The sequence below is a fragment of the Achroia grisella genome, unplaced genomic scaffold, assembly GCF_030625045.1.
Source record: "Achroia grisella isolate CSIRO2021 unplaced genomic scaffold, CSIRO_AGI_Agris_v1 utg702, whole genome shotgun sequence".
NCBI lineage: Eukaryota > Metazoa > Arthropoda > Insecta > Lepidoptera > Pyralidae > Achroia > Achroia grisella.
Genome location: NW_026712999.1, coordinates 251,303 through 276,958, shown reverse-complemented (window position 1 = coordinate 276,958; position 25,656 = coordinate 251,303). Strand labels below are relative to the sequence as shown.

Genomic DNA, 25,656 nt, shown 5'->3' with positions numbered 1-25,656 from the left:
AGCTATTTTGGATTAGATTATTAAATATTTTTTATTTATATCGTCAAGGTCACTATTCCACGCGGGCACACCTAATATTGTATAATTTTTATTTACTAAGGTATATGTCCTACATCCATATCACATACTAATATAGATATGTGCATTTAGGTTTCATTTTGTTTTCAATTCACAGTAAATAAAAATAAAAATGCAATTCTCAACTCGAGGCGTTGGACTGTACTTTATCTACATCATGTGCAATGCGTCAGTCTTAGTAGACTAGGAATATATATGATCTTCTGCCTTTATACGACACGTTCCCCCGTACAGTCCAATTCAAACGGGGATTGAAATTACGACGGCCTTGAGCCTCAGCTCAAGGCCGTCCTCAAGGCAAGGCAAGAACCTCAGTTCGAACCCCTAGCGGTGCCATCAGACTGAAGTAGTATTCGTCAGGCGGGAGATGGCCTTCAGCCGCTCCATAAGTCTGCGACTGCCATCTGCACTAGATCCCTATCGTCCAGCGAAGCTGTAAAGGCCAGCGGCGGCCAACAGCTTTAGAGTAGTTTGAAAAACGACACGTTCTTTCACGAGCAATCAGGAGCGCGCGCGATTCAGCGAGTGCAATCGTAAGTGATTACATTTCACTATTTTTTGTGTTCACTCTTTCACGTGTGATAAATAAAAGTTTCATTTCACTTTCCTTTAAAAAATTATATTATTTTCACATATAATTTCCAGAGACAAACTCCATACTTTTAATTTCTTCTAATATTTTGTTTATTGTTACACTAATTTTAGTTTTATCTTTAAACATTATCAATTCGATAATTATGTTTTTGCTCCATAGTCAGATGTCCACCATTTGATAATGACAATTAATTATTACAAAAAGACGCTAAAGCACGCACGATTTTGTACGCGGGAATGCGCTTACTGTTTCCGCGCGCGGTCTTTCTCGTTCCCTTTATCTACATATACATGCACATTGTTTCCTCCGTGAAAGCCGATTCACGTGTAAAAGAGCGAACGTGTAAAGGCAGGTAATATGTGAATTAGATCAAAAGTCATCATTCATTCTATCCAGTTTCAGCTGTTCCAATTGCAATTGCCTTCTAATAGACCCCAACTGGGTCAATATACTGACACTCTTACCTTCATCGTTAGGCAAAGACTTCAATATATTCTTCTGTACCACAGGCACCTTCCATTTATCATCAACTAATTTCATTGCATCACTCAAATTTGAACTATCAACTTTATCCGATTGTGTTACGGGCGAATGTCGTAGAACAGGGATTGGTAATGGATCTTCGACGTCTTTCTGTCTTGTATTCCGTGATTTCAGTGCATCTTTATTCCGTTCGTGTACTCTATCAAAGTTACCAATACTTTCTATATCTAAGCCACGTGTATTCTTCATATTATCCGGTCTATTTCTTAGTACATTGTCTTTGAAATTAAGATTGCGTCGTAAATAACTGTCTACGTCGTAATTTGGCGAGAATATCGAATTGTCTGATATATTCGTTGAGAATGGTTTGTCTTTGTCCCGTATTTGGTAACAGTATGGTAATTTGGTAACGTTGGTATCGCTCTTCGACGTCACCGTATTACGTTTGGCAGCGACCAATAAACGTTTTTGGTCTTTGTCGATCTCGTTTTGTAGTTCTGAACGTTTCTGCGAGTATTCCAAAGTTTCGTCTTTCATCTGAAACCAACACAATTATAAATTATCTTACTAATATTATAAATGCGAAATTTTGTGAATATGGATCGATGTTTGTTACTCTTTCATTCTTCGAATGAGCGGTAGATAAAAAAAATATTATGACTATACAAAAGTGCTTAAATTAAGTTTATTTGAATAAAGGATATTTCTATTCTTTCATGCAAAAACTACTCAATGGATTTTGATGACATTTTACAGTAATATAGCATAAAATATATTACTATAAAATTTCAGGCGGATGAAACCGCGGACACAGACAGTTAATATTATAATTAAACGGGTTTTAACACGAATAATTTTAGAGGAACGAAAGGTATTTACCTCGACGTGTTCACGAACTGACTGGAGTAATGTGTAGAAAGTTTAAGGTATTGTAAATGTACTGTGTCAAAAGGTTAAGAAACACTCTTGTGACCGTGACCGATTCGATTTTATAAATATATACTTGTGATTACCTACTTCTTCTATTTACAATAATTTCATTTGCGATAATTGTACAAGATGCTCATATATAAAATATTGGTCCTTCGTATGAAGCTAAATAAGAATAAACGGTTAAGACAAACAAAATTGCATTATTTTTAAGAATTTTATAAACATTATTTTGCTAGTTAAATTGCAAAATTAATGTTTATAAAATTATTATCATTTCAAATCATTGTCTAACAATTTTCATGTTTCATGCAAGTTAAGGCAAGGCATAAGTGATCGTAATAAGCGAACTACAATTCAAATTCCAAATAGGTCCAATTTGAGACCTAAATAGGTACAATATAAGACCTAAATAGGTACAATTTGAGACCTAAATAGGTACAATTTAAGACCTAAATAGCTACAATTTGAAACTTAATAGGTACAATTTAAGACCTAAATAGGTACAATTTAAGACCTAATAGGTACAATTTAAAACTTAATAGGTACAAGTTACGACCTAAATAGGTACAAGTTAAGACCTAAATAGGTACAAGTTAAGACCTGAATAGGTAAAATTTAAGACCTAAATAGGTACAATTTAAGACCTAAATAGGTACAATTTAAAACTTAATAGGTACAAGTTAAGACCTAAATAGGCACATTTTAAGAAATAAATAGCCTAGTAATTAAGTTTCTTAATACGACCGGAGGTTATGACGTATGTTAAACATACACTTACAGTGTTTGTGATCTCGTGTTGCTTGCCTATTTCCCTCTCATGCGCCATCCGCAGCATCCGCAGCTGTTCCTCTAGCCGACGCATCTCAGCTTGCTCCAGCATCCTTAGCACATGAAAAAAAATGCCACGCTACATCCTATGTGGTAATGTGGTAAGTAGCCCACTCATGCATAAGCGAAATACCTCCTTTGGTATACACTATACCCTGAGGAGATAAAAATCATCAATACAATTTTTTCTTAATGACTGATGGTCTATTTTACTTTAACCCACGTTGTAGTTTTATTTTATAAGTAAAAAGAAAATACAGAAAAAGACGTTCAGTATACGGAGTATATATTAGGAAACGTTTAACAAGGCATTGAAGTATAAACAAAAATGTACAATAAACGAACTATACATTTAAATACAAATTTAGAATAAAAAATACATTACTGATTAGCCACTACAGTACAACAACCCACAAAAACCTTATTTAGTTTATCTCTAATAAGTCAGATGTAGTACCTAAGATTTTTGTAGGTTGCCAATACGAATAGTGTTTTTCTACTCACTTCTCTCTCGTCTTCCTTTCTTCTTTTATCCTCTGCTGCTCGAGGATTTGGTTCCTGAGCTCTTGCTGGTAAAACTGGCGACGTTCTGCTGCTTCCTAAAACAAGGTTTTGATGGTCTGATGAGCACTATAGTCTGTTTTAGAATCCCAAAGACAAATTTGATATTTCCGATGTTACCAGATTTTTGCATTTTTTAAATAGGGTTGTGGCACTATCGGAAATTAATATGAATTACCTATTTTTATAACTTACTTAGAAATACGTGTGGGTGTTTACGCATTAACAAAATTAATAAAGTATAGCTATTAATAAATATAGGGTTGTTGTATCAAAAAAGTAATTATTTTTCACAAAAAATTGACATTTACATCTGTCAAGTTAGTCTCCGGGATTAAAAAACAGACTATAGTCATAGGCCAAAAGGTAATCCATAAATTGCGTCATACGATAGGGTGAGAGAATCGACAAAGGGTCGACATTGTGTGACAAGAAGTAGGATACTAAACTAAGGTACCAAATTTTTATGTCACACTCTAAAATCTAATATATCTATATCTATATTAACACACGAGATGAAAACATTGATTCTTTGACTCAAACTGAAATGGTGAAATTCGAAGTTATAATTTATGAATAAATAAGTTCACGTAGTAAAGTTTTCTCAAATAGACTTCTACTAACATGACTTCCACGCATTTCACCTTGGATACCATCGCGATAAACTCCTGGTGAATTTAACACTATACAGTAACTAACCTGACCTCATTCTAGCATCACCATTAGTGCTGGCAGAAGCACCATTATATTATCATAATAATTAAAAATAAAACATAATATACATAGAAAACACCCAGAGAGACAAAAACAATTATACTCATAAATACAAATGTTTGTGCCGTGCGTGGAATCGAACCCACGACCTTCGGAAGAAAATTGGTGAACTAAACCGCTAGACCCTTAAGGCAGTCAATTTTATCATCAATATATTACTCTGTAATAGACCTACATCAATAAAGATATTTTGATTTGATTTGATTTCTGGCAGTTTCGTTTTTATGCTGTATTACTGTTTTAAGAGCCATACTTAGTTGTCCCTTCTGAGACAGCTGTGTGATGTTTTTTGTGTTAATAATACCTTCTCAGCCTGCAGGTTTCGTCGATGTATAGCTTCTGCGTCCAACAAGCCTCCCTCGCGCCGCAATCGACCACCCGCTAACAACAACATTGTTATTTATATAAAAACTATTATTATTTAAATAAAAAAGCGCTACTTACATAATATAATAACTGAACAATTTTCACAGCGCCATCTAGTATCAAGTTAAACAGAGCCGGTGTTATGGCTATTAGACAACTGACATAAATACTTAGATGATTTTTTTTATATGACCTACTTCGTCGAAATCTTGGGGGCTTCCAATAATACTAAGTCGAGATACAGAATAGAAGAGTATTTTTTTTGGACTACTCTAATACTGTTGGTCGCAGCTGGTCTTCACAGCTTTCACCGGACGATAGTGGGCTGGTACAGATGGCACTCCAAACTAAAGGAGGTACTAGCGAGGTACTAAAGAGGTATTTAGCGGCTGAAGGCCAACTCTCGTCTGACGAATACGACTTTAGTCTGATGGCACCGCTAGGGGTTCGAACCTCGGTTCAGGCCGTCGTAATTAGACGGATCGCAGGCGGCATGTGTAGGATGTTCTTGTATGCTGCTACGATTTATATAAACAGATTCACTTACAGTCGTAGTCGCCGCAGCTGCGCCGCCTGTTGTCTGCGACGCCCCCGTCGCCCCCCGCGCCGCCCCCGGGGGGCCAGTGTAAGCGTCCGTCGACAGTACGAGGAGACAGCTCGCGCTCCGCTTCCGTCAGTCGAGGCTGCGATCGTGACATCGGTAACTGTAAAATACAAGTATATCTACTATTTTCTACAGTTCTATTACTGACTCTTATCTTACTTAGTCTATGAATATTATACAATACAATTCAATGAAAAAGAAATAAGCCATGTAAGAGATGTTAATGATTTATGATCTTAATTATCTCGTGCTCATTAAGGATTAAAAATTCATAGAATATAAAAAAAAACACCTATTACTAATCAATAAAAAGAATTATTTTAATATTGCCAATAATTCGTTTTTTCACAGATATTCTTTCATCCATGAAATGCAAATGCACACGAATGCAAAAGGAACAACGATCAATGTTTGCTACGAATTACGTAAAGAATCTTAATACTTCAAGTATGTAAGTTAATTTTTAGAATATATATGTATATATTTAAATAAAATATTTCCATATTTTATTTGCAGCATTCTCACGTTTGACCGTAAGAAATGCATTGAAAAATAGAATTATCTCTGCCTACCCCGTAATTAGGGTGTTTAATAATAGACGAATACATGTATGCTTTTGTATTTGAAATGAAAACGAAACTATAGCGAGATGTAAAATTGATCTATGCAGCGCCATCTATTGTCATACTTTGGTATTATATATACAGGAAGAATTCGTAACAAATTTTATGATTATATCAGTTTTCATGTTTTATATATTTTTTAAATTTTAATATTTATATTTACATCAAGAGCAGTTTAAAAGAGCAACACACAAGTTTCTCGCTCGTTCTTCTTGTGATGAGATAGCTTTCCGAATGAGCGATAGATTAAAAAAAATGTTATGACTATTCAAAAGTGCTTAAATTAAGTTTATTTGAATAAAGTATTTTCTAATCTATTCTATTCAAGGCTTTAGAATACAGGCTGTTCTAGTAAGCATTTCAAAGTCAAAAGGTTATATACATGAATAACATTTAAAGCACTTGTCAACATATGTATTTTCTTTATAGTTTTAAAGTAAATTAGTAATTAATACTTCAACTACTAATTTACTATTCATCAGTATTACCACTATTCAAATAAGAGCTGGCAGAAATCAAACTTTCTTCAACAAGTTTGACATTATCTAATTTTATTACGATTAACATTGTAAACTGAACATGTAGAACAAAATCCTACCCAAAACCCCATATTAAAAAATGACAACTTGCCAAAGCAAGCAAAAATAAACGAAACGAACTATAAAACAGTTTACTTTAATATAGTATTTAGAAATACTTACTTTACTTTGCTTCTATATTAGAAATACAAAATAAAAAACTAACTTTGTATTTTTGAAATGCAAAATTACAAAAAGCACTTGCACTTTCTATTTACGTTTTGTAGGCTATTTTGTTCATCTTTTAGTACTACAACTATCTATATCTATCACCACGACAGATCCGTAACTGGCTAGACAGGGAGAATTACGTCGTACTATTAATTAAAAAAAACAGACTCACATGGAAGTAATCATCATCTTCGGTTTGTACGGCAACTGAGAGGGGAGTTGTGATACTGTCCACTTGCACCCCTGTATCCACTTTGCTGGAAATTATATTAAAACAAATATATATTTAGTTATTGTGTGTTCATTCATGTATACATACTGCAAAATTCATTTAATGTAGGTAAGCTAATGTTGACTTTTTTGCTAAATAAATGTATATTATTATTATTTATTTATATAACTTTAATGCTAAATAAATATAGATGTAAAAGTCCATATGAGTGACGATATGCTGATTGAAGCTCTGTGGTCTAGCGGTTAAGCACATCGCTTTGTAACTTCCATAGGTGTCTATTTATAACATTAAATTAAAATCCCGTGCATGAACAACTCGCCATGCATTTTTGTCATTTTAGTGAGTTAATAGGCTCAATAAATATGATTTAACAGATGATCTAAATTTATTTAAAGGTAACTCCGGTATATGTTTTGGTATCTTATTGTAATTTATTTATTTATTTTCAAACACAAAAATATTATAAATTTGATTATACATTGGACACCGCACTAGGCGAATCTGTATCGCCGTAGTCCACAAAAGAATTTTCAGGTGATTATTATTAACTATTACAGAGCAGTGAGAAGAGTAGATTCGACATATCAAACGATTTAAGATATTTTAATTTGATTTTATAAAAACATTCCAAATCAATTGTAGATTTATACCCATTCCAATTAAGCTATGACTTGTATACTATACATACAGATAATTAGTTAAGGGCAGACTTGCTACTCACTTGGAATAGTATGCATCGTTATAGGTGCTGGCCCGCCGCCGGTCTGGACTGTACTTCTGACGTTCTACCGTCCCACTCTCCCGTCTCTTCGCTACCTGCTCCCTATTCTTCTCCTCCTGCTCTCTCTCCCTCTCTCTCTCTTCTTGTTCTCTCTCCCTCTGCTCCCGTTCACGGCGCTCCCTTTCGGCTTTTTCTTTTGCCTCTTGCTTCTTTTGCGCTTGCTTGAAATTTCATGACAAAGGAAGTGTTTCAATACAATTATACATATGTTTGCTAATTGGTAATTAAAAATATGTATAGACATGATATATGGACGTGTTTTAGAGTAGAGACCGCGAATTGGCAAATGTAGCGTAGGACGCCCTGTAACTAGGTGAAGGGCTGAAGAACGTGCCCAGTGTAACGCCTTAGAAGAACCCTATGCCCAGCAGTGAGCTCATTATTATACTCATTATTAATTGCGCAGGTCTATTAGTTGCTAATAAATTTGGATAATTCTTTAAAACCAAGCCCTTCATTAATATCTCTCCAGGGACCTTGTTATTCACTACAATCCTTTATGGGTTGAACCACATCCAAGAGCTTCATCCCTTCTACAATTGTTGAGTACTCACCTGGTCAAGATACTCTCTGTACTGTTGTTGTCTCAACTTGCGTAATGTGTTGCGTCTTCTTTCATACTCGCCGAGACCCAGTAGAACATCCCCCGTGGGTCTTTCGCCGCGGATTAGGGGGTTATTCGGCGAGTACTCGCCCGCTTTCAGCATCACTGGCAAGCCGAGATAACGCTGTAAATTGAAAATATTTATTTATTTATCTATAATTGCACATGCATATACAATAAACTTATAATAAATTAACAATACACACATGGACTCTGTTTAAAAAGTCTAGCAATTTAGTAGATGACTCTTTCCATATTTTGGTCTGTCGGTTTGTTAGGACGAAATATAATAAGTAATAATAAATTATTTCTATTTTTTTAAATAAAAGTTAGCCCATATCCGTCTTATTGTACATGTTGATCCGTTCATATGTATATTCATGAGAAAGTAACAAACCAGTAAAATAGACAAACATACACGTTCTAATTTATATAAGGAGTATATTCCGACAGCATCTGTAGTTTAGCTTACCGCTTTACTTCTTGGTCTTGGTCGCGGGTTCGATTCCTCGCACGGCACAAACATCTGTATTCATGATTATGATAGTTTGTATCGGTCAGGCTGTTTACTAGATAGTTTGTATCGGTCAGGCTGTTTACTATGTATATTAAGCACGAATAAAAAAAAAAAGTAACTCGTATCAGTTGTCTAGATTTAAATGGCGCTCTGTGAATTGTCCTGATTTCATATACAAATGTACACGCTGCACAAAGTGGCGTTCAGCACTAGTTTTAAAATAAAACCGGTACATTTAAACGGTAGTTAACCTAATAGCGAAATAAAGGCACAATTTAAAATCCAATGTTGATTGCTCAAATCAACGTAATAATAGCAAATTGTGAATGATTGTGTGCATTGCAAAAACTGAAGACGCTTCGGTCATCGAGTTTTTTCCATAGTACGGGCGCGAAGAATGTTATCATTGATTTGCATACTGACTACAGACCAATTAACTCATTACTCTGTCGATGATAAATGGACTATTAACATGCGATAATTAAGGCAGATTGTATATGGATGGATTGCAACAAGTATGTTCTATTTAGAATATAATAAAATAGAAAATCCTTTATTCAAATATACTTAAGTTAAGCACTTTTGAATAGTCATAACATTTTTTTTAATCTACAGCTCATTCGGAAAGCTGTTTCATCACAAGAAGAACGAGCAAGAAATTGTGTTGCTCTTTTAAATAATCCTTGTAAGTTTACATTTACAAGTCGAAACGTGTGTATACAAGTTACCAACTAGCACTAATTTATTAGGGTCAAATATAAATATACACAATAAGATTAAATCAGTACTGATAAGAGCAGACCAGACCCTACAAGCAGCAGTCGTTCACGAGTATGACGGATGAGCCAGCCATCACTGCGCTCGAATATGTTTTATTTTTATTTTATTTATTTATTTATTTATTTATTTATTTGCAACATTAATGTTACAAATACAGGGGGGATGAATATTCGTTCAATGTATTCAGCCTGCTAACATTATTAGCAAAATTTATATGTTATTACTTTTATAAATTGAATTAATTTTTAAAGTATTTCTAATAATTAAATTAAATTATTTATATATTAAAATATGTCAAAACTAACAATTTTACATGTCAAAAAAATCTTATCATACTATAAAAACAATTTTCTAATAACCAATTATAAAGTCTAGATTTAAAAAGTCAAAATTCATTTTTATGTCAGTTGGTAAAAAATTGTAAATTTTAATCATCATATAAAGGTATTTTTTCGGAGATTAACAGCATATATATTGGTTTTTTCTTTAATTTTGGAATTAATCTTTATTTATTTGAAACATTAAGACACAAATACAGGGCGAAAGTTTTAGTAATGGCATCATGATCACGTCGGTTCCCCATAATTTCGCGATCGTGATAAATTCTTGAAAGAATTTGTCACGATTTGCACACGCAAACCAATGCTCATCTTATCATCCTCCACTGGTTACTTGAAAGTTTGATTATATTATAAAATACACAAATATATAGAGAGCATATGGCGGACTTAACAGCATAAGGCAGTTTCTCCCATTGAACCCTACAAGCGCTTTATCCTTCGCATCTAATCAAAGCTAGAAAAAATCTACAACCCCTAACATTTACGGCATGAAAATTGTCGATGTTGGCCGATTTCTAGACTTATTCAATACGCTCACAAAAACTTATATGACAAACAGTTACTTGAAAGTTTGATTATATTATATTTATATATAGAGAGCATCGAGTCTTATAGTGGTTTATTTCGTCTTATAAACCCCAAACGCCAATAACCTGAATAGGGCCAACAGCAAAAACTTATTCTATTTTCAAAAATATTTGTTTTTATAAACCCTAAACGTTATGAGAGATAGGGCCCTAATAAATTATTTATTTATAACTAGCTATCCGCCCTGGCTTCACAGGGGTGTATCGTCATATATTATACATATAAAACTTCCACTTTAAAACAGTTTAAAAGATCTATTTTTGTGTTGGTTAGTCCATTTGTCGAAGAAGGCTTTATGCTATATAACATTACGCTACGACCAATAGAGGCAAAGCATCAGTTAAAAATGTTGCAAAAACGGGGAAAATTATTCATATTTGAGAGGTTCCGACTTCTACTATATATATGGCGAAATATACTGACAGTGAAGGTAGTTGTTAACAAATGGTACAGCCCCTTACACAAATGTCAATTTCCAGAACATCCAAAAAAACTCATCAAGTATTACAATTGTGAATGAAAAAGACATTTTCGCGTGTGATGCGAGGTCATTTATTTTCCCGACAAAGAAAATGGAATGAGGGTAATGAGTTATAGTGCGTGTCTGCCGAATATTCAGCTGGAAATAATTTCAGTTGATAATGTCACGTCAGGTTCATTTTATCATAAAATTTATGTTTATGTATAGCCTCGTCGGTGTTGTTGTTTTGCAAATGGTATCACTTTCCGGTGGTCGCTGGTACAAATCATACATAATATGATTCGCGAATGAAAGTATTGCTCAAGTATTTGCTTTTAAATTTGAATATTCTTAAACTTAATGATACTTTTTTTTAGTCTATACTAATATTATAAATAGGGAAAGTTTTAGAGGTTGCGAGGAACCTATTTTGAACGTTGGATAATTCACTATGAATTTTCGGGACGAGGAGCGGGGCGGGGAGGGGGATGGGGGAGCAATATCATTAATATTTAAGTCCCAAAAAATGAAATATTTATTACTTATAAAATAATCCTTCCTGATTAAGGATATATTTGACGTGTCTATGGCATAGATGCTCCTAATTGTATGAATCTATTATGTTTTAAAAATTATAGTTATATGTTTTTCCGTGTTTAAAAGCATATGTAATCGAGATGGATCTTGAGACCACTAAGTCCTTCTACAAATTATGAAGATCTGTTCAGTCATTTCAAGATCATCAACTATTTTTGATAACTAAGGCAGGCATCTTAGAACTAGAAAAAATAGTAACTTTATTATTTTTTAAAATTTTAGATCCATAATTAAGTTAAAACGGGGTTTTCATATTTTATACCTCGACTCCTATTTTAGAGAGTACTTAAAGCAGGCCACAAACAAACACTAATAAACCATAATAACGTCATTAATTTCGCTAATGTTTCGCGGTGGCCAGGCCCATGCCGCTCCTGTATGGGCACACCTTCCATTGTAACGAGTAAACTTTGCGACTAAACAATACAGCGCCGTGTGGATGACCTATAAATTGTGGGGGAAGGGATTCTTAGTAAGGGATCCCCCTATATATTTTTTTTAATCATAGATAACCATTATAGACCAGGGTCGATAATTTTTTAAACCAAAAAAAATAATAATAGTAGCATGAAACCCATTGGGAAAAGAATATAACAAAAATGATAGGAAAAATGATTTACAGGCGATCTGAGGTCTGAAAGTAGAAGGGGGTGAGTTTTTAAGGATAAAAACAGTATTGTTTTGCATTTTCTGAGTCAATTAACTATAGTAATGTGTATATTTTTAGAATACCAGAAAGTAATGATTTCAATGAATCAAAAGCCAACGACTTATTAAAAACAGCAGATATTTTGACGATATATTATTACCAGAGGAGATGACAGGATGAACCTGAGTTAGTGAAGCCCAAGTTTGTGGCGAATGGGATACAACATACAGCAGTGAATATGATTAGATATATATTATGTTGGTATTCTTCATTAAATATAAATATATATATCTTATATATAAAATTCTCGTGTTAGTTTTCGTTCCCATAATCATTCATTAAATAAATAAATATATATATTAGATAATACATTTTTATTTTTATTTTAAGGCAAAACAACCTTTGACGGGACAGCTAGTATATTATATAATACATATTTATTAACAAAGTCGTCTGTGCTAGCGATTGGAAGTTATACTGCTAGAGTGATCTAACTTTATTATTAAAAAAACTCCTTGTTGAGAATAAAAACGGTAAATTGTGAGTCAGACAAGAGGACGCCAAAAAAAATTAATATTTTAATGTTCACCGCCACCCATGTTACCACTTCTAATAAGATGACGATGCAAAGTTGGCGTAACAATAATTTTCTTCGTAACCTATTTTTTGGCGATTTTCATAAAGAAAACCAATTTCCTATGTTACGAGTCCATTATTTTTCCATTATACCCACGTAATATACCCTAATACGCGTGTAAATGCCGTAAAAGAGCTTACGATTCGAGTTTGTGTATAACGTTTTATCGATGATTGCTTTTATAAAGGCATTTAATTACCATATCGTAAATTGACTTCCTCCAATTTCTTTTGTGGTACCTACGTCTTATATAGTGTTAGGTTTTGTTTAATAAGTAATTTTAATTATTAATATTAATAAGTAATAGTAATAACAAATACTGGCTGAAGTTTGTAATGTGGATGGTTATAAGGGCAGAGGTAGGCCGAAAAAGAGATGGATGGATGTCTGAAAGATTATATGATAAGAAAGGGACTAAATAAAGAGATGACTACGAACAGGGATGAGAAGAACATATTACGCCGACCCCAAATAAATGAGATAAGGAAGAAGCAGATGATCACTTGCTGAAGTTTGTGAGTATGAATGGATAGATCGATGGATGGATGGATGGATGGATGGATGGATCATGGATGTAATTTATATGGATGGATGTTATTCTGATGGATGGATAGATGGATGGATTTTGTAAAGTTTTTAAAATCCCGCAGTAATTTATAGCCTACAAAATATTCTGATTTATAATATTATTAGAAATAGATTATGTATATTTTATTTTATAAAAAATTTATATATAATATTATTAGAAATAGATTATGTATATTATTTTATAAATACATTTATACATATAAATGAAATTGGACTGTCTGTTTGTAATATTGAAATAACATTTTTTACAATGTAATAAGGAGTAACTTAGGCTACTTTTATTTAATAAAAAATAAAGTTAAATTCCACGCGGACGATGTCGCGAGAACAGCTAGTAGGTAATATATATAGAAAATACCCAGAGCAATAAAAACAATAATACTCATGAATACAAATGTTTGTACCGAGACTGTCATGTATCAGGACGTGGTGTCCGTGGGCGTGACATTATGATGTAATGCACGTTATACTGTTCATGAAGCGTCAGTTATCACTTACCGTCAGCTAGAATGCCACCCCAGTTAGATAAAACTCCTTGGAATTGTATAAACAAAAATAAAATCGCACCAACTAAAAACCATTCAAGATCCAACCAGAGGACCCGGCAAAAGCCGTCATTTCCGGAAAAGCAGCCTGGCTTACCGGGTCCAATTGTGTCCAAATCATCTAGGCACGCATTTAAATATACCGAATTTCATCTAAATCGGTTCAGGCGTTTTTATATCTACACCATCATCTGCTTCTTCCTTATCCCATTTATTTGGGGTCGGCGTAATGTTTTTATTTGTTCATTCAAATTCATATTACGATTTTATTTCGCATTTCTTATTTTATATTACATCTACACTATTGTTATAAAGAGGTTAAGTTTATGAATATAGATGTTCAGGATCTCTGATCTCTGATAGTACGGATCTGATTTTGAATTTTTTTTTAGTGTTGGATAGTTAAAAATTTTTCGAGGAATGTACGCATCACTAGGAATGATATGGGCTCCCTAAAATTAGTCGGGTGCAGTAATGGCTGGCTCATCCGTCATACTCGTGAACGAGTGCTGCTTGTAGGGACTGGTCTGCTCTTATCACTACGACTGATTTAATCTTATTGTGTATTTATATTTAAGCCCAATAAATTAGTGCTGGTTGGTAGTTTATATTCACACGTTTCGAATTGTATAATGTGAACTTACAAGGATTCTTTAAAATAGCAACACAAATTTCATGCTAGTTCTTCTTGTGATGAGACAGCTTTCCGAATGAGCGGTAGACTAAAAAAACATTGTTATGACTATTCAAAAGTGCTTAATTAAATTTATTTGAATAAATGATTTTCTATTCTATTCTATTCTTGGGAGAACCAATAGGAGCGGAAATAAGTTGTAAAAGCAGGGAAAATGTGATACAATCGAAATTGCGCGAGTCAGCCAGTATCTATATTAATACGTGAAGCAAAAACTTTGTACCGCTTTTAACGAAAAATGTGAGGATGGAGTATGAAATTTCGCACAGTTATAGTTTATTTAGAGGAGTACGGAATGCTAATATTTTTTTTTAATTATGTATAAAAAATATATTAAACTTTGACATTAGAATCTTAATAAAGTTCTAAATGATAATCAGGCGATCAGTATTAAGATAAATAGACATCGTAAAAACAATAGAAAAGTACTCACATCGTTTTAGTTACATTTTTCAAACATTTCAATTAACAGCAAAATATATAAAATGACTTATTACACGTCACTCGTCATATTTTTTTTTCACAAAACATGCGACTGTTTGAGTGGTCCGTTCGAGCGTCTTGTTTAATTCGCGAAACACCTACAATGTTATGTGAGCCTGATACAACCGAGGTGAAATATGGGAGTAACATACCGAGATTCATTTTGTATAAAGACCTCTGCGTGGGTACATCGGTCTCACTCATGTATTTCAGCCGGCAAGGAACATGATTTGTAAGCTGCGTATGATTGGTTGTAGGGATTAAGCAGTCAAATTAAAGGATAAGAGACATAACATCCTAGTCCTCCAGAATGGCAACCTATAAGTGGTATCACGGGCGTCACATGATAACTAGATATTTACAGTTCTGTTCGTCTATAGACGACGGTTACCACTTACTATAAGGTAGACCGTCAGCTTATTTGCTATTCCAATTAGATAAAACAATACAATCCTATAGATACGATTGTAAAACGCAAATAATATCCAATACCCGAGTTTCTTGATACGGTATTAAGAAAAAACAAAAATACGCCAACTAAAAACTAATTAATCCAGAATCACAGATTTATATGAAGAATTCTTGCCATGAATGGAATAAGAGCACATAGAAACAATAGAAAAGTACTCACATCATTCTGATTACATTTTTCAAACATTTCAATTAACAGCAAAATAATAAAATCACTTTTATTACACGTCAGACGCCATATTTTTTTCATAAAACATGCGACTGTTTCAGTGGTCCGTTCGAGCGTGTCTGCTCTACTCTTTAATTCGCGAAACACCTACAATGTTATGTGAGCCTGGTACAGCCGAGGTGGAAAGTGTGAGTAATGTAAAAAATATAATAATAGTAAATGGGCTAAAATTATGTAATTAAATCGTATCACGCTAGTGATTTAATGAGGTATACTAAGTACTTGAAATTACCTACTCTGTAATTAAAAATCTTTGGAGGAGAAAAAATCTCTCGTATGCTTATGAGTTACTGGTACTTAGATTTCGTATTTCTATATCTACTCCGGTGAAGCTGTAAAGGCTAGCTGCGGCCACCTAGATTGATACATTTTTCGCTCCTTCGAAAAGCTGCAAAAAGCAGTTTACTCTCATTTTTTTTATAGTCCGAAAAAAAAACTACTTCTATAATAATAATAATAATACATATATCACATTGCACAAAGCAGCATCGTGTCGTACCTGTCGTATTGTGCGTAATTTTTTACAGGAAGATAAAATAACAATTAATTAAACATATTAGAATTACGTGGTCCGTATTACCCGTAACTTTAACTTATAATACCGAAGAATTACGAGAATATAAAATCAATAAATAAATAATAACAATTGTGGTATTCGCTATAAAGTAAAATTTATACCTTCTTTCTTTCCCGCGTTACAGCTGGTAATTAAATAATACAATACTTATTATAAATAATTTTAATATTAAAATGAGTGCAATTTTGTAAATAATGATTTTTTTAACATTTCCACTGCAAATATAACAGTATTTATAATAGAATTTCAATAAGCCATTAATTTTATTATTAGATGGTATTGTTTCTCCAACTGTACTCATTGTTCTTTGTTATATATAGTATTGGAATAGTTTATGAGTTTTTGTAAGTAACCGCATAAATAATAATACTGGACCCTGTCGCAATGTATGTAGGCGAACAATTGATGCCACTATTATGTAGTTTATATAAGTAATGCTAATAAAAAATATACCGAGGCAGACTAAGCAAAAAGTAAGGTAAGACAAAGCTAACAACAACAAAAACTCGTCTGCGTGGGTACCTCAGTCTCACCTATTTCAACCGTCAAGCAGCTTGTTTTGTAAAATGTGTTTTGGTTGTAGGATCATAAGGCAGTGAAATCACAGTATAAGAGGCATGACAGCTTACTCCTCAGGAAACCTCAACGATTGAGTTTCGCGGGTGTCTCAGCATATGATGTCAGTATTGCTGTTCATGTATATAGGTGACCACTTACCATCGTGAGCTGACAGTTTGTTTACAAATACAGTTATAAAAAAAAACTTACCAACTAGTTTCTTTTAAAAAAAAAAGTAGCCGCTAACGCATAAATAAATCACTTAAAGCCTATTTCTGATACACAAGCAGTAAAAATGAATCCTTGACCTTTCCACCACGATGAAGGTAATAAAAAATAGAGAAACGAAAGAGTAGAAATCATTACATAACTTCAAAATAACTACATAAAACTTCATTTCGACATTCTATGTCTAATTCTTGAAATTATTTAATATTTTAGACCACGTCGAGATTGTGTAAATCGTTTCTTTTTCTACAACACAAACACATTGTCTAGACTTGATTTTATTATTCCAAAAAGTAGTATTTTACAAATCATATTTTACACTTGCCGTTTAAAAAAAACAAGACCACATTTATTAAATACGGAAAGTTGGAGGTATCAATTTACGCTGGATAGGAACAAGGATGATAGGACAAGCATAGTCAGTTCAATTAGCCCATCCTGACCACTTCGAATAACACGATGGTGTCGAGGGATCACGTAGAGATCAATTTCACACAGTGCACTCCTACTAGCAATCCCAAACAACATCATAGATTAGTATTACGACCTAGCAATGTCCTGCTATTTGACTTGCTAAATGCACTTTCTACTATAGTCGGATGTTACTTTTCCGGAAGTAGAATTAGACATGCATGGCAATTACCGGGAGCGGCGTTGCTTGCCCATTAATTAAAACTTAACTAAATAAAAGTAACATTTGATTATTTGTTAAACCAAATTAAAAATCATTTATTCGTGTAGGACATTTTACGCTTATAAACATCTAAATAATAAAACGTCTAAAAATTTGTTCCCAACCGTCCAGTTTAGTATACAGGCTTAATTTAACGAACTGGCAATGTTGCCAGAAAAGAAAATTCAAATGTGTTATAAAATAAAATATTTTCTTTGTAAAAAAGCTTATTATAAAATTGAAGTTTTTTTAATAGATAATAATGCTTTTGTAGAAAATATCTAAATTAAATTCATAGCGCTGACAATGTTATCTGATTGAACAGAGATTAAGTGCGTAGCGGTTTCTATGTTGATTGTCGCATGCCTAATCCTTGTTGTTAATTAAATATAAGTAAATCAATATTTATTTTAAAAGAGCAACACACAAGTTTCTTGCTTATTCTTCTTGTGATGAGTCTACATTCCGAATGAGCGGTAGAATAAAAAAACTTGACTATTCAAAAGTGCTTATATTAAGTTTATTTGAATAAAGATTATTTCTATTTCTATTTCTAAAAAAATCAACTAAATTTCTTTTTTCAAAATCCATGTGTCTATGTCTAACTGTTAGTACTGCATAACGGATAAATAGTGATTTTTAATCACATAGCTGGCTGAAATATGTGAAACTGAGGCACAAATGCAAACGACGTTTTATAGTATACCTCTGGTTAAGTACTATACATTCTAAAAAGTAAACATTGGAAGAACCTAAAGCAACATGAAAAAATATGAAACGCTTTTATTGTCATATTTCTTTCCACACGATAAATGACGCTCAAATCACGAATTATTTTCAACATAAAACTTATCTAGACCGATATATCATCGCCAAGAATTAACCAACTTTTATCGAAGTCGTTAGAGTCGCGATTCCTACAACACGCGATCACAAGACAATAATACTATATTACGGTCTTTAATTCGCAACCACAGTTTGCATCAGGGATGACAACCGTATGAGGATGCTCGTAGAAATCAGTAAGTTTTGGTCTTTTTGAAAGAGGATATTCTCACACCCCTATCAGTTTGTACGAGATTTTCATCTACGAAAATCGATCACAATACTATGACGTATGTGTTTTTTATAGATGATAATGGAATGGTACTACCATCATCGTAAACAGTTTACGCTGGCACCAGTGGCATGAAATTAGATCAGTTAGCCCATCGTGACAAATTCAACAGAAATTTACCATAATGGTTTCCAGAGGGAACCACGTGGAGCTCAACCTGAGCCACATTACTGACAATCCCCTTCCCCCTGATATATGAGAGCCAAATTGAGCTAATATAGGAGACTATTTTTTATTTATTTCATTATTATATTTTATAAAGATTTTTTACTTATTCGCACGAAACTTAGCATTTTAAGTATGACAACCCTGGTTTGCATCTCCAAGTCCGTAGGCGTGATGATGTACCCAGTTTTATTGTTCGTTAGTTGATTTGGCATTGCACAGATAAACTCATTGTATTAGTTTGCATAGAACTCTAAATAGAAGGTCGAATCGATTAGATTAGATAAAAAGCTTTTAGCGTTATCAAAGCTGCATACGATAAAGACAATAAATATATACACACAAACATAATAAAGCTAGAGCTTTTTTAAGTAACTAGAATGGTTAATAAGCTGACGGAGGGAGAGTGAATTGTCAGTCTTCATATTGGTCCATTGCTAGTAATGGACCTTGTAACAAACTGACGGTAGGTGACAAGCAACTGTCAGTAATGGAGACTAGGCTGCTCCATTGCTTGCAATGGTTACAGTACCTTCGTGCAGTCTCTGGTTGATTGTGGTTAATTTGTAGTGGATTCCGCACAATGTGCTAACTGATCTGAGCATGAAGCTCAATCTGGCAAATACAGGGACAACACGTAGCAATTTGTATATAACTAGCTGTAGACGCGACATCTTCCGCCGGGAATTTAACTATATTTTTCTAAAATAAAAGTAGCCTAAGTTACGCATTATTACATCAGCTAACTGTAAAAAAAAGTGGCGTCAAAATCGGTCCAGCCATTTCAGAGATTAGCCGGAACAGAGAGACAGACAGACAAAAATTATAAAAAATGTTATTTTGGTGTATTTACTGTATTGTTTATATGAATGTAATGGCTGACAATAAAGATATTTTCTTTTTTTCTTTCATGATCTAAAATATAAAATGGGAATAAAAATTAATTAAAACCGAAAGGATAAAATAAACATACCCTAATATATCTTTCTAGATCTGGTGGTATGCTTTCTCCCAACACACTGTCCGGTGTATCATTACTACTTTCTTTCTTATCTTCTGCTTTTGTACCATTCTCACAGAGAATGTCGCTTTCAGTGAAGTTCACTTGCTCTCCTTTGTTGCTTGTCGTGTGTTCTTCTATCACATTTTGTGTCTAAAACAAAAATTATTAAATTAAGTATAAATAAAAACACATATCACACGTAAAACATTTTCAATAGATATAAATTTATTTGTAATAATATTTTTTTTTTTTATGAATCTTGTACATTTAAGAATTTCGCTTAAATTATTGTCTACCTATTAATTTTTCATTGCGTTTTTAAATTACTTCAGTCAGCTCGTGGCCACGGCTAGTGCAACCTAGTCGGAATCGTCGAGATACGTAAATACCTTTATTTGCCATAAAATTATACGAGTTAAGACCCGGTTAATAATATAAATAATGTATATTAACCACACATTAGTTTAAAAATACACCTATATTCTGTAAAAATAAATAAATAAATATTCTTTTGTGACAAATTACAAGGGAAATTATCATATTCCGAACAAACTTTTAGAAAAATTTACCAGTTTTACTAATATTTTACGCTAAGTTTATAATCCAAAACCTTTTTCGTTAAATACTATCAACTTACTAATATTATACTATGGACTACTAAACTTGGAAGTTTGTGATGGATGTTCGTTGCTCTTTCGCGCAAAAACTACTGAATGGATATTAATGAAAATGTACAATAATATACATAGTTTATCATAGTTCATCAGAATAATGAATAAATAACCGCGGGAGAAATCTCGGGCACAGCTAGTCCTTAATCCTTAGTAATATTATACCCGATCAACATGAAATTTTGTACACATGTTCTTGTACGTATTATAATGAACATAGGATATACTTTTTATTTAAAAATAAACAAATATTTTTTATTCAAAGCGAGCAATGTAAAGGCTAGTAAATTATAAAACCTATACAATTTCCTGTAACTAGGCGGCAGTTAGGACTTAATTATGCATGTTACATTTAAAAAACATTAATAACAGTGTGGCATGTGTACATAAACACGTAAGAAACTAGAAATGGGGCAGCGAACTCTAATGCCTAATCAATACATCTTCACATTTCGTATGAGGTAAAAAGTTTGTTTGAAGTTTTTCTTTTTTTATGTAATTGGAATGGAAAACAAACCAACTGGCTAGCCTGATGGTAAGCGGTAACCGTCGCCTATATATATGAACAAAACTACGGATATCGCGTTAACATATAACAGCCGTGATACCATTCATGCGTTGAAAGAGACAGTTAAACAGACAGATATCCTTTCAAATTTATAATATTCGTATGGATATCCAGTTACAGGCAAAAGCTAGTAAGATGAACATAAAAAAATATTTAAATCGATCGAAGTCAAAACGAATCGCTAGTACAAAATAAACGCAACTATTGAATATACATTCTATAGAATGTAGGCTTTATTTCAGGCCTCGCTGGCTAGAGTGACGCAATGCCGTATCATTACTTATCATTTGCAATCGCAGTTTAGGATAAAACTACTCAATAGACAATAGGTACTACGGTATTTATTTCGTAACTTAGTACTGCTTTGAAAATAAAATGAGATTTTCATAAATTAGATTAGAACAACAAAAATGTTACGATAAAACATTGTTATTAATAAAATTCGAGTCTCAAATCTGCTTCTTCCTAATCCCATTTATTTGGGTCGGCGTAATATGTTTTTCTCTTCCATTCATCCCTGTTCGCAGTCATTTCGTTATTTAATCCCTTTCTTACCATATCATCTTTCACACAGTCCATCCATCTCTTTTTCGGTCTTCCTCTGCCTTTATAACCATCCACATTCATACCAAATCTCTCTCAAAACCACGCTGTAAAAATATTTGCGTTAACGAAAACAAAAAAATTACTCACTGCTCTCAAATTTTGCATTGAATACCCCAATTCTAGAGGGAGGAAGGGGATTGTTAATAAAGTGGACTAATGATCCCATTGCTAGCAATGAATGGTACATTGCCAGCTATCGAATCATTAGTATTCAGGTTGACCTCCACGCAGTAGCCCCTGAAAAACTGGTGAATTTAACAGGATAGGCTAACTGACTTGACCTCATGCTCATCTTATCCTCCACTGGTGACCCGCCATCGTAAACCGTTAGCGCAGGCGGGAATAACATTCCATTATCATTCATTAATAAAAACAATTCTAGAGGAAGAATCAGTCTATTAAAATCATATAACAACCACTAGGAGATACGTAATAAGATATAAATTTGAATAAACGTTAATAGCGCTGCAGTGATGCGATGCAACGCGGAGGGTCGGGGGACGAGGGTAACTGTCTATTATTATACCTATAATAAACGGCGTCTGAATCCACAGAGCACAACTAGTATTAGTATTATCTTTATACTAACTGATTATATCAATTACAATCAGTTGTGATTGTCTAAATTTCTTTACAAAATTTATCACATCCTAAGATTATCAGATAATTTAGTTACTTGCATTAAAATAAGTACATAAATATAATACTTTATTTATTTGCAATAAACCTTTCAGGCTCTTGTGTATGTTTTTCATCACTATTCTTACCATCAAGAGATATAATGAAACAAAATCGAATGTGCAGAAACAAAGACTAAAGTAGGCTTTGTAAAAAAGTCTTGTCTTGTCTTGTCTTTATTGGTAAATATTTTTTTTAATGAATGATAATGATATATAATATATACATAATGGTGCTCCATAAATGATATATAGTGGTACTCCCGCCTGCATTACCGCCAGCTACTTGGATGAAATATGCTTTATTGGGGCAAAGGGGAATGTTAATAATGTGGACTGTTGTATTGTGTTAAATTCATGGTGAATTTCCCATGATGGGCTAACTGATCTGACCAAATGTTCATCTTAACGTCCTCCACTAGTACCCAGCCAGAGTAAACCATTAGCGAAGGCATGGAAGCATTTTCTTATGGATGATAATGGGAGCAACATTCCATTATCATTCCATTTCCATAGGCTATAATAACAGATTAAATAATTTTTCTCTCAACATGATTAACTGATAAAAAATACCATTGACTGTTAAGTCTGCTGCTATTTTTACTTTTTGTATAATGTGCATTATTATACACATAAAAAAAAATCTACTGTAAATTATTTCACAAAACAATTTCTTAATAATGAAATGTAACTTAGTAGGTAAGAAAGGATATAGGTACAGTTATTATACCATATTGGTCCTATTGGTAAGTGAATAAAACATTATATTTTATAAAATGTTAATTCATATTTAAGGAAAAGTAGTTGCTCTAAACACAAAACAAAATACTGTACCAAAAACAATGTAGTGAAAAAGAAATAAACATAAATAATTACATTATTGATTTATAAACACTTATTAATTATGGGCAACACCGCGGCCGGCTGTCAAAACAAACAGCTCATACATTATTTATATTTTAATTTAATTTTACTAATAAATAATCGTGTATTTTAATAAATTTTAATATAATAAGTGATAATTAATTAGTATTAGTGTTTGTTAAAGACTTCATCAAGATTTAATTTGTGAAATTCTTGCCCGATCGACATCTTGTCAAACGGGGTCAACGGCAGCAAAATTCGAAAAACTTTGGATAAACTTTGGATAAACCGGGGAAGTATTGTTTTTATTTATATGTTTACCTTTGATTGAGTAATCTATTTAATCAATAAACTACCTCTTAATATAAATACTTTCTTGCTAATCTAAATAATTAGATTGTCATCAATTCATCACATGCTATAGATCGTTTGTTATATACAAATTCTTTGAATGTTGTTTTATTTATAGAAAAATAAGTATCTAGATTTACCATTTTTTACTCATTTTATTCCTAAAGTAATATTAGAAATATTTAACAATAATTGCGACTTACAAAATACACTCCTAACTACCTACATAATAGTACTAACGATTCGTTTATTTTGTCTTTACTGTACTCCCTGACAATTTCTAGTATATTTTGTTAATTAATAATTAATACATAAATATAAAATAATACACAACTACAAAATTGTTTTATAAATTATTAAATTGTCAAGTAATCTTATATATTAACTCCCTAATCAGCCTTACTAAATTGTATATTTTCAATACTCATCTGTTTTATCTTTACTATGTTTCCAGTAAAAATGGTCACTCGCAGTAAGGACTTGGATATGAAATTGAAGAAGGCTTTACAGGAGTTAAAAGACAAGAAGGAACTATGTGACAAATTAATTCAGGAACGGGATGAGGGGGAGGTAGAAATATCAAATATAGTACATAAAAATACTATATTAAAGCAAAACTTGGCTGAATTAGACTGTAAATTTCAAAATGTACAAAAAGAACGGGATCAACTGCAGTTTCTTGTCGACTCCTTTGACCAGTGCCGGAATGCTCATGACTGTGCACTCAACCGCATCCATGAATTGGAATGTGAATTGTCAGAAGCATATAATAAAATTAACACATTGACCACAAAAATGGGAGACCAAGAAGCAGAAAAGACTATGACATTATATGCCGAGTTGATCGAACAAAGTGTATGTGATGAGCCTGACCCTGTCCACTCCATCTCCGACACACAGAAGCCTTTTGTACAACAGAAGCGAGTAAAGCACCCTCTAACTAATTACAATAGTAAGAACTATAGAAAAATAAGCAGACAAATTAAAAGATTAAGAAAATCTTTCAAACTTAATCAAACTGCCTTATCAAAATTAGTAAAAGAAAAAGAATTTAATTTTGAAAAACAATTAGAATATTATGAAAATCAGTTCTGGACCCATAAATTACAGTTTGATACAAATACTACACGGTTATTATTGCATATAAAAGAACTGGAATCATCATTGGATGCTATTAGTGACAAGTACTCACATGCTCAGTTTCAAATATCAAAACATAATGTTGTGATGAAGGAATTGCTTGAATTTAACTCAAAAAGTGAAAGTGGAACATCAGAACAACTGTCACAGCAACATGCAGACTGCAACACTATGTCGGGCAATTACACATCACCTTCATCAACATCCATTGTCACTCCGGAACAAACAAATATACTACCCAATGTTGTTAGTAGTCACCACACATGTAAGAATAACACTGTAATATATTCAGATAGTATAGGAATAAATCTAGGATCGCTCATGAATAACTGTTTGAGTGAACATATCCAAAACAATTGTATGCCGAATGCCCCATTTAATTATATAGTTGATAGAATGTTAAAAAATCAAAATAGTTATACTGAATACACAACTATTGTGTTATTCATTGGAAATAGTTTAGGTATCACTCAAAATGATTTGATGAACTTATTTGAATCTGTCTCAAATATGAGAATTAAAAAATTTGTAATATGTACATTTCCATACTCAAAATCATTATCAAAGAATAGAAATAATTATATCTTTAAACTTAACACTCATATATATAACATGAGCTGTTATAATGACAACATTCATTGTTTTGATACAAATAAATTTGTAAA

At 32.8% G+C, this 25,656-nt stretch overlaps 1 protein-coding gene across 1 annotated transcript in view; it reads right to left on the bottom strand.

Annotated features, from left to right (window-relative positions):
* Positions 1-583: 583 nt before the first annotated feature.
* The window catches only part of LOC131850195 (caldesmon-like), a 29,703-nt gene continuing 4,630 nt past the window's right edge, over positions 584-25,656 (bottom strand). The window contains exons 2-10 of the mRNA XM_059200368.1: positions 20,085-20,264; positions 8,165-8,338; positions 7,551-7,771; positions 6,767-6,851; positions 5,166-5,322; positions 4,557-4,633; positions 3,422-3,516; positions 2,868-2,970; positions 584-1,693 (exon numbers count right to left, since the gene is read on the bottom strand). Of these exons, the coding sequence (XP_059056351.1) occupies positions 1,043-1,693; positions 2,868-2,970; positions 3,422-3,516; positions 4,557-4,633; positions 5,166-5,322; positions 6,767-6,851; positions 7,551-7,771; positions 8,165-8,338; positions 20,085-20,264 (1,743 nt within the window). The 3' untranslated portion in view covers positions 584-1,042. The remainder of the gene's footprint in view (positions 1,694-2,867; positions 2,971-3,421; positions 3,517-4,556; positions 4,634-5,165; positions 5,323-6,766; positions 6,852-7,550; positions 7,772-8,164; positions 8,339-20,084; positions 20,265-25,656) is intronic.